Source organism: Myotis daubentonii, chromosome 3 (genome assembly GCF_963259705.1).
Source record: "Myotis daubentonii chromosome 3, mMyoDau2.1, whole genome shotgun sequence".
Lineage (NCBI taxonomy): Eukaryota > Metazoa > Chordata > Mammalia > Chiroptera > Vespertilionidae > Myotis > Myotis daubentonii.
The window spans coordinates 2,227,223-2,237,350 of NC_081842.1; the positions used below are offsets into that span (position 1 = coordinate 2,227,223).

The window sequence follows — 10,128 nt, forward strand, 5'->3', positions numbered from 1 at the left end:
TGACAACAGACAGAGCATGCCCGCCGGCGGCAGCAGGGACGGGCCTCCTCTCCTGCGTGGGAAAGCCCTGTGGGCCACTGAGGCGGGCGGAGACGGACCCGACCGACGGGTTGTCCTGGACCGTTTGTCCTGGGCGTCTGCCTGCTTCTCTCCTGGTGGGGGGGAGGGGGCGCCCGTGCGGGTGGGACTGGACCTCCCGGCTCTGGCGGTGGCGGCTCCTGGCTGTGGAAATTTCCATGGTGTGATAAGGCCATGGCAGTTCCTGCATTTGCCCATTGAGCCCCGGGCACCGAGGAGCGGTGACCGCGGGCAGTGACTGCCCGGCTGTGGTGCGGGCACAGGCTCCTGTGCGTGCGGCCCTTGTCCTGTTTGGTTTGGCTGCTCGCGGAGGGCCATGCCTGTGGGGAGGCAGGGCGGTTCAGAATGAGAAGGCTGCAGGGCTGTGTGTAACAGGAGCTCCCGAAGCCAAGCCTAGGATCCCAGGCCTTTCTCTGGGGCTTCTCTTTATTCCTGAGAAACCTCCAGAAGGCGGCTGCTAGGCACGAGCCGGGTTGGCAGTGGGCCTGCCTCTCACTCTGTGGCCGGGGGCAGACAGTCCTTAAGCAGCACGAGGGTCGCACGGCGGTGTCTGCGGGGTCCTGTCCAGCCTTTACTTCCTGTGATGCTGACCCACGGGCCCAAGGCTGCCTGCAGCTTCCTGTGTCCCCGAGCCAAAGCCGGCTCTGCGGGCTCCCTGGCCATGGCCACTTACAGCCGAGTGACAGCTGAAGGGGGCAGCGGCAGGGACGACGTGGGAACTGCTGGAGCTGCAGCGTGGGGGGGGAGAGGCCGCGGGACCCAACCAGCCCCCCAGCACTCCGCCTTCCCCTCCCTCAGCCTCTCCCTCGAGCTGATGAGGTACAGGCACTGTGGACACGGAAGCCCTGTGTGCTCGCTGCCCTTTCAGCCCCTCGCTCAGAGTCCGGGCTCCTTGGCTTCTGGCTTCCCTCCTTGGCCTCCTGCTTCTCACGCGGGTGTGAGGCGCTGGGTGAGGTCCTCAGCGTGGTGAGGCCGCGTGTGGGAGCGCGGTTCCGGGGGGCTGGCCGAGGACGGACTTGTGGGCTGAGTTGGTTGTTGGCAACTGTGGACACACTTTCTCTTAGAAACCTGTACCCTCTGAAGCTCGCCCGCCAGCAGTGCCTCCGGTGGAGCTGGTGGGGGGAAGGGCTGCCGCCTCCGCTGGCATTTGGACAACTTGAATACTTGACCGAACAGAAGGGGGGCTGACCGCAGGGAGCAGCAGGCCTGTGGGCTTCCTGGAGGGAGAGGCTTGGAGCACGGAGGGCTGGCCGTGGGCACAGCTTGGCTGCATTGGGCCCTTGCTGCGCACTCCCTCCAGGCGGCCTGTGTCCTGTGGTGTTCACCAGTGCACTGCCTCAGACGTGTGCCTCCGACGATCCACACAAAGGAGGGAGGCTCTTCTAGAAACAGACAGACGCCAGGGAAGGCAGGAGCGCGGGGAGGAAGCACGCGCGCCCAGAGAAAGCTGCCTGCTATGAGTAAGTGCAAGTGCACGGCAGCGTGGCAGCAGGGAGGCCACAGCTGTCCTGGTGGTTGGAAAGGACATGTGCATGAGACCGAGTGGGAATATGTGGCTAAAACGGAGCGGGGCCTGGGCTGTGAGCGAGGGAGTTCCCTGACCTGCCACCAGGCGGCCGTCATTATTTGGTGACGGGGAGTGGGGCAGTGGCTGGGGTTGACAAGGAGAAGAGAGTTCAAGGTTGATCCCACTTTTTATCTCAGTGCCTTCCTCAGGGCAGGTGTCAGTAATTAAATGTTGGTGATTGCGACCCGCGCTGCCTGCCATTGAAGTAGAAATAGCCAGGGGGAAGGGAGCCGTGGAAGTCGGGCGGGCGGCGTCTGATGTTCAGAGCAAGCTCCGGTGGCCGGCTCGCCAGCGAGCCTTGTGCAAGGCGCTGCTTCAGGACGCACAGGCCAGGGGGGAGTTCACACCAAGAAACTCGGAGTCTTCATCAGCTTGATTGCTCCCTTGTCACCGCCGTCACCACCGCGCCCTGTCCAGTCTTTCACCACAGCCTGCCGTGCAGCTTCTGCGTACCACCTCTCAGTCGTTATGGAAATATAACTGCAGTTTGAAAGGTGTGAAATATGCCCGTACCATGAAGTCAGCCCGGTCCAGGGTAGGCGGGTCGGTCGCCCTGTAGCTTCCTCCTGCCTCTGGTGACTCTCCTGCCACTTCTCACGAGTCCCTAGCAACCACCAGGCTGCTTTGTCCAGCAGCTTGGTTCATGTTTTCTAGAATCGGACGCGTTTCCTTTACTCAGTAGAATTACTATGGGATTTCTCAGGCGTACGTGTCAGTAGGTCCTGTTTACTCCTGAGGAGCAGGCCGTTTATGGACACACCCGTTGCTTGTTGGTTTCCATGTGGATGGACGCTTATGTGGTTTCCAGTTTGGGGTGGTTAGAAGTGAAGCTGCTATGAACATTCACGCCCGAGTTATGTGGACACACTTGAACCTTTCCTGGGTCAGTACCTAGGGATGGAGTGGCTCAGTCCTAATGGCGGGCTCTGTTTAACGTTTCAAGAAAGTGCCAACCTGTTTCCCGAAGTGGTTGTGTCATCGTGCGTTCCGCTTGCAGGTGTGAGAGAGTGTGCAGTTCCTCTGTTCCCACAGACACTGGGTGAGGCAGTCCTGTTCGTTGTAGCCACTCTGAAGGGTGTGTCGGGCTTTAGCTTGTGCCTCTGCAGTGGCTGATGGTAGTAGCATCTTTCCATGTGCTTCTTCACCCGTGTATATCTTGGGTGAAATGTCACTTCATATCTTACACCCATTACAGTTTTTTTTAATTAAAAATTTTAAGGTCTTTATATTCTAGAAACAAGTCCTTTATTAAACATACGATTTACAGACCCCAGTCTATGGCTTATCTTTTTGTTATCAGCATCTCTGAGAGAGCAGTTAAAAGAAAAAAGGCCGAGAGCAGTGTTCATGTTGCTGAAGTCTCACTGATCACTTGTTTCTTGTATGGGCTGTGCACCTGGTGTGGTGTCTAAGGAATCTTTGCCTACAGCAAGGCCACTAAGGGCTTTTCTTGGGCCCCTTTTACTTTCCTCGCTTCATGTTGTATGTGTAGCTCCTGTTCCGTTTTGAGTGACCTGTGGCCCCTCCTCCTCAGCGTTGAAGGCTGATTGTTCTGCATGTGGATAGTGGATTGTTGTGGCCACGCTTGTCGGAAGGACTGTCCTTCCGCTGCGCTGCCTTCCCACCTCTTGTCTGAAACCAGTTGCACGTACCTGTATGGGTCTGCCGTGGACTTTTCATTCTGTCCTATTGGTGTGTGTACCTGTATATGAACACTTGCTGCCTCGGTTACCAGCGCTTTAGAATAAGTCTTGAAATCAGGTAGTGTTAGGTCTTGCACTAATTCTTTATTAAAGTTAGTTTGGCTGTTTTAGGTTCTTTGAATTTCCATATGAACTTTAGAATCAGTTTGTCAATTTCTAACAAAAGAATCTGCTATGGTTTTGATTGGGATTCCTTTGAATCTGTAGATCAGTTTGGGAGAATTGGCATCTAAATAACTTGGAATTTTCCTACCCGTGGACAAGGTGCACTTCTCCATTATGTAGGTTCCCTTTCATTTCTTTTCACAGCTGCTTGTAGTTTCTAGTGTACAGGTCTTGCTCATCTTTTGTCAGATTAATGCCTAAGTGTTTTATATTTAATTTCAAGGTCTGATTATTTGTTGCTAGTACATAGAAATACCATTGATTTTATTTTTGGTATATTAATATCATGTCTTATAAGCTTACTGAGCTCAGTTATTAGTTCATGATTGGGTTTATAAAAAATCTGAAGAAACTTACAGAAAAATTTACATCTTCAGGTTTTTTATAAACCCAATCATGACATCTGCAAATGAAGACCGTCTTGCTTCTTGTTTACCAGGCTGGATGCCTTTTACTTCCTCTTTTCTTGCCTTATCGCGTGGGCAAGACCTTCAGTACAATGTTCAAGTGGTGAGAGCAGACTTCTGGGTCTATTCTGTGTCTGAGGAGGAAGCATTCAGGTGGGCACCAGTTGGTGTGTTGTTAGTTGTCCGTTTTTCAATGATGCTCTTCATGAGGTTGCAGAAGGTCCCTTCTGTAGTTGGCTGAGTCCTTACCAGGAGTGGGTGAGGGGTTTTGTTAAATGCCCATCGATAGGACAGAATTCAGCGTGGTCTTGCAGCAGCCAGCACAGGGGCGTGCGCCCTCGAAAGCAGGGGCCCTGCCACGCTGTGAACTGTGTCTGAGCATCTGTGCTGTCCCTTGACTTACCGCTGGTGTTGTGTATCCATTAGCAAGAAGGGCCCTGAGGCACCAGGAAGGCCTGAGAGAGCTCGTGTGGGAGTCACAGTTAGCATAACACTGGGTGTGATGAAGAGTCTGACTGTGGGAATGAAATGAACACGTTGTATGTGCATCACATTTGGGGTCTGGGTCTGGGAATGCTAAATTTTTTTTCCTATAAATTGATGATAATTGCTCCTTCACTTGGCTCCATTTCGGCTTCCAAAAGATTTCCTAGGCCTGGTCTACGGTGGGAAAGCGAGGAAAACCTGTATTTTCATTTCCATTATCTCAAGGGATCTTTAAATTTCATTTCTCTTTTAATTTCTTCTTTGACCCATTGGTTCTTCAGTGACATGTTGTTTAATCTCCACATATTTATGAATTGTCCAGATTTCCTTGTGTAATTTCTAGTTTCATACCATTGTAGTCAGAAAAGATGCTTGACATTATTTTAATCTTTTAAAATTTATTAAGACTTGTTTTGTGCCGTAGCCAGTTTGGCTCAGTGGATAAAGCGTCGGCCTGCGGACTGAAGCGTCCTGGGTTCAATTCCGGTCAAGGACACATGCCTGGGTTGCAGGCTTTAATCCCTAGTAGGGGGCGTGCAGGAGGCAGCTGATCAGTGATTGATCTCTCATCATTGATGTTCCACTCTCTCTCTCCCTCTCCCTTCCTCTCTGAAATTAAAAATTTTTTTAAGAAGACTTGATTTGTGCCTTAACATATGATGTATCCTGAAAAATATTCCACGTATACTTAACTACAATGTGTGTTTTGTTGCTTTTGGATGTTATGTCCTTGTATATGTAAAGTCCATTTGGTATTATGTGTCATTTAAGGCAGATGTTTCCTTATTGTTTTTTTTTTTTGGTCTGAATGTTCAATACATTGATGTAAATGGGTATTAAAATCCCTTACTATTGTATTGCTGTCTATTTCTACCTTTAGGTCTTTGAATGCTTATTTTATATATTTAGGTGCTCCTATGTTGGGTGCATAAATGTTCACAAGTGTTATATCCTCTTGGTGGATTAACCCCCTTATGTAACTAGAGGCCCCGTGCACGAAATTCGTGCACTCAGGGTGGGGGGGGGTCCCTCAGCCTGGCCTGTGCCTTCTCACAGTCTGGGAGCCCTCAGGGGATGTCCAGCTGATGGCTTAGGCCCGCTTCCCATGAGCCTAAGCCAGTGGTCGGCAAACTGCGGCTTAGCAAACCATGGCTTGCGAGCCACATGCAGCTCTTTGGCCCTTTGAGTGTGGCTCTTCCACAAAATACCGGCTCTTCCACAAAATACCAACTTCTGTGCATGGGCCATGAAGTTTCAATCGCACTGTACGTGCGCGCCCACATGTGGTATTTTGTGGAAGAGCCACACTCAAGGGGCCAAAGAGCCGCATGTGGCTCGTGAGCCGCAGTTTGCTGACCACTGGCCTAAGTCATCCTTAGCGCTGCCAGGGAGGCAGGAGAGGCTCCCGCCACCGCCGCTGCGCTCAGCAGCCACGAGCCTGGCTTCTGTGTGAGCAGTGCTCCCCCTGTGGGAGCACACTGACCACCAGGGGGCAGCTCCTGCCTTGAGCATCTGCGCCCCTGGTGGTCAGTACACATCATAGCGACTGGTCGTTCTGCTGTTCGGTTGATTTGCATATTAGCCTTTTATTATATAGGATGCCCTTCTCTGTCTCTTATTACTCTCTTCATTTTAAAGTCTACTTTGTCTAATGTAAGTATAGCTATCTTCGCTTTTTTGTTTGTTTCCATTTGCATGGAATACCTTTTCCCTTCCATCACTTCCAGTCTGTGTGTCCCTACATCTAAAGGGAGTTTCATGTAGGCAGCATATAAATGGGTTTTATTTTTTTATCCACTCAGCTACTCTGTCTTTGACTGAAGAACTTAGTCCATTGACATTTAAAGTAATTATTGATGGGTATGCACTGATGGTCCTTTGGGGAATTGTTTGCAGGCTGTTTTGTAGTTCCTCTGTTCCTTCTTCTCTTGCTCTCTTCCTTTGTAGTTGCTGACTAGTTAGTGGTTTACTGACATTCCTCCTCTCCTCTTCTGTGTACTGACTGTAGGTTTTGCTTGGTGGTTATAATGAGGCTTGCATGTTACAACTTACATCCATTACCGTCTATTTTAGGTTGATAACAGCTTGTTGGATCCCATTCTACAGCTCAGCATTTTTACTCTCTCCCACAGTTTATGTCACGTTTTACATCTTTTATCTTGTATATCCCGTAGCTAGTTATCATAATCATAGTTTTTACTGTTTTTGTCTTTAACCTTCTTTAGCTCTATAAGTGATAAATCTACTACCTTTATTATATACCCACCTTTCCAGTGAGATTTATTATTTCATGTGTTTGCTTGTTATTAATTATCACTATTTCTTTTCACCCGAAAGAAGTACCTTTCTTGTAAGGCTGGTTTAGTAATGATGAACGCCTTTCATTTTTGCTTATCTGGAAAACTATTTCTCCTACAGTTCTGAATGGCAACTTTGCCATAAAGTATTCTTTTTCTTTTGTTTTTTTAAAATCCTCAACTGAGGATGTTTTACTGATTTATTTGTTGTTTTTTATTTTTTATTTTGAGAGACAGAGAGAGAGAGAGAGAGAGAGAGATATGAGAGAAACATCAACCGGTTGCCTCCTGTACATGCCCTAGCCAGGGATCAAACCCACAACCTAGGTATGTCCGCTGACCAGGAATCAAACCAGCAACCTTTTGGTGCATGGGATGACTCCCCAACCAGCTGAGCCACACTGGCCAGTGATGCCGTGGAGTATTCTTGGTTGGAAGTTTTTCTGCGTTTTGCCTATATTGTGGCACTCAATTCCGGCTGCAGAATTTCTGCTGAAAAATCTGCTGGTGGTTGTATGTAGTTGTTTTTCCCTTGCTGCTTTAATATTCTCCCCTTGCCTTTAACTCTTGTCATTTTAATTATAACGAGTCTTGGTGTGGGTCTCTGTGGGTTCTTACTTGGAACTCGCTGGGCTTCCTGGATCTGGTGTTTGTTTCCTTCCCCACGATGGGGAAGTCATTTTTCAAGTAATTCTTTTGTTCTTGGCCAGTTTGTGAATGTGCACTTGTCTTAGACAAGTCCCAGGCCTGTCTTGTGACGTGTAGCTGATGGTCTCACTGTGACTCTGGTGCATTAAGTTACTTGTAAAATCCTTTGGAAAATTAGAAGACTACCTAATAGATGTTTTCACAAAATACACCAGCTAATGGTTTGTTGAGAAGTTCCGTCTTGTTGAACAGTATGTTCTGTTTGCACCCCTAACGTAACCATACTCTTTAGTATTTCCCACCACATGTAACGTCACGAGGCTTTGCACCCCTGTGCGGCAGCCAGCAGAGGCGTGCGCACTCCAGCGCAGGGGCGGCCCTGCCACGCTGTGACTGTGTGAGCGTCTGTGCTCAAGTTTGTTTGGATTCAGATTTGCACATCAGGGTAATGGGGAAGGACACGGGAAGGGAGGCCGGGCATGCCAGCACTGGGGTAGCTGGTCAGCTGAAGGATGCATGTGTGTAGCTGATGCCTGGCGAGCTGGCCGTATGCATCTGTGTGCAGGTGATGTCTTTGTCTGGGTGGGGCAGAATGAAGGCATCGGCCGGAGTGGGAGGGCTGGAGTTCAGAGGCAGGAGTTCACGCATTTCTCTCTTATTGCAGGTATTTCTTGGTGGATTTTTATGCACCAACAACAATTGTGGAAAGCATGCTGGACCACTTGTCTCGAGACATTGACGTCATCAGACCTAATATTGTGAAACACCCTCTGACCCAGGAAGTAAAGGCGTGTGAGGGGATTGTCCCGGTCCCACTTGAAGAAAAACTGTACTCCACCAAGAGGAGGAAGTGAGGTGCTCCAGAGTTCAGCCTTCTGTTCAGTCCTCTCACTTCTGAGCATCGCGGATGAGTCATTCACAGCCTGACCTTTACATAAGTGTGCCGGGTGCCATGGGAGGGTCTGGGGGTTGTTGGCTCTCGGTCCCCTTTGCGGGGAGAGGTGGGGGATGCCTGGCTGGGAGCCGCTATGTATCTGCTGGTCCCACTGTCCCAGTCAAATACATCGTTCTTGATTTTGTTAAAGTGAATGTAATTTTTTTGCCCTGTAACACTTAACACCATTTTGGAGAACAAAACTTATAAAACTATCTTGGATTGTGAGGTAATCATTCGTTCTGTATAACCGAGCAGAATAAAATACTCAGAGGGTAAAATCCTGCGGTGTGTGAGTTACTTTTGATCAGAGTCATGAACAGGGTCACGTGCTGGTGTGGGCGAGGCTTTTTCTCTGCCTCCTGTTAACTGTGGGGACACTGAAGGGCAGGGAGCCAGCGCCAGCCGGGCACCCACCTCCTGTTAACCCTGGGGACACCGGGGGCCAGCGCCAGCCCGAGCGCCCACTCCCTGCTGCTGCAGGCGGCCTGGATCACCTGTCGCTTTGCTCATTCTTTAGGGCAGTGATGCGAACCTTCTGAGCTGGGCGTGCCGGCATTTTGAAAAACCCTCTTAACTCTGGTGCCGTGTCACATATAGAAATTTTTTGATAGTTGCAACCATAGTCAAACAAAGACTTATATTTTTGATACTTATTTTATATATTTAAATGCCATTTAACAAAGAAAAATCAACCAAAAAAATGAGTTTGCATGTCACCTCTGACACGCGTGTCATAGGTTCGCCATCACTGCTTTAGGGCCCGGATCAGCTTCACTCCTGCAGAGGCAGACGCAGCTCTGGAGAGCGGGCGGGGAGAGGGTCTTAGCACTGTGGGCAGAAGCAGGGGGGAGAGGGAGGTCATCCGGGAGATAGCGGCTTCCTGTTTCCTGAGGAGTTTCCTGGCCACCATGGTTTGGTCCTGCACCCGTTCACCCAGTGCTGCCTCCTCTGTGAGAGGAGCAGGCAGACAGGACGTGGTTGCGGAGGTGGGGGGGGGGGAGTGTTGCTGATGGGCCAGGAGGATGTGGGTGGGATGGTTGCTGATGGGCCAGGAGGACGTAGGTGGGGGGGTTTGCTGATGGGCCAGGGGGATGTGGGTGGGGGGGGTTTGCTGATGGGCCAGGGGGATGTGGGTGGGGGGGTTGCTGATGGGCCAGGGGGATGTGGGGGGGCGTTTACTGATGGGCCAGGGGGACGTATGTGGGTGGGGGGGTTTACTGATGGGCCAGGGGGACGTAGGTGGGGGGGGTTGCTGATGGGCCAGGGGGATGTGGGTGGGGGGGTGCTGATGGGGCAGGAGGACGTGGGTGGGGGTTGTTGCTGATGGGCCAGGGGGATGTGGGTGGGGGGGTTGCTGATGGGCCAGGGGGACGTAGGTGGGGGGGTTGCTGATGGGGCAGGGGGATGTGGGTGGGGGGGTTGCTGATGGGGCAGGGGGATGTGGGTGGGGGGGTTGCTGATGGGGCAGGAGGATGTGGGTGGGGGGGTGCTGGTGGGGCAGGAGGATGTGGGTGGGGGGGTGCTGATGGGGCAGGAGGATGTGGGTGGGGGGGTGCTGATGGGGCAGGAGGATGTGGGTGGGGGGGTGCTGATGGGGCAGGAGGATGTGGGTGGGGGGGTGCTGATGGGGCATGGGGATGTGGGTGGGGGGGTGCTGATGGGCCAGGGGGATGTGGGTGGGGGGTTTGCTGATGGGCCAGGGGGACGTAGGTGGGGGGGGGGTTGCTGATGGGGCAGGGGGATGTGGGTGGGGGGGTGCTGATGGGGCAGGAGGATGTGGGTGGGGGGGTGCTGATGGGGCATGGGGATGTGGGTGGGGGGGTGCTGATGGGCCAGGGGG

The 10,128-nt window shown here is 51.5% G+C and overlaps 1 protein-coding gene across 1 annotated transcript in view; it reads left to right on the forward strand.

Moving 5' to 3' along the window:
• Window positions 1-8,566, forward strand: part of MRPS6 (mitochondrial ribosomal protein S6) — a 56,905-nt gene extending 48,339 nt beyond the window's left edge. Inside the window, exon 3 of the mRNA XM_059686385.1 lies at window positions 8,016-8,566. Coding sequence (XP_059542368.1) covers window positions 8,016-8,205 — 190 coding nt within the window. The 3' untranslated portion in view covers window positions 8,206-8,566. The remainder of the gene's footprint in view (window positions 1-8,015) is intronic.
• The last annotated feature ends 1,562 nt before the right edge of the window (window positions 8,567-10,128 follow it).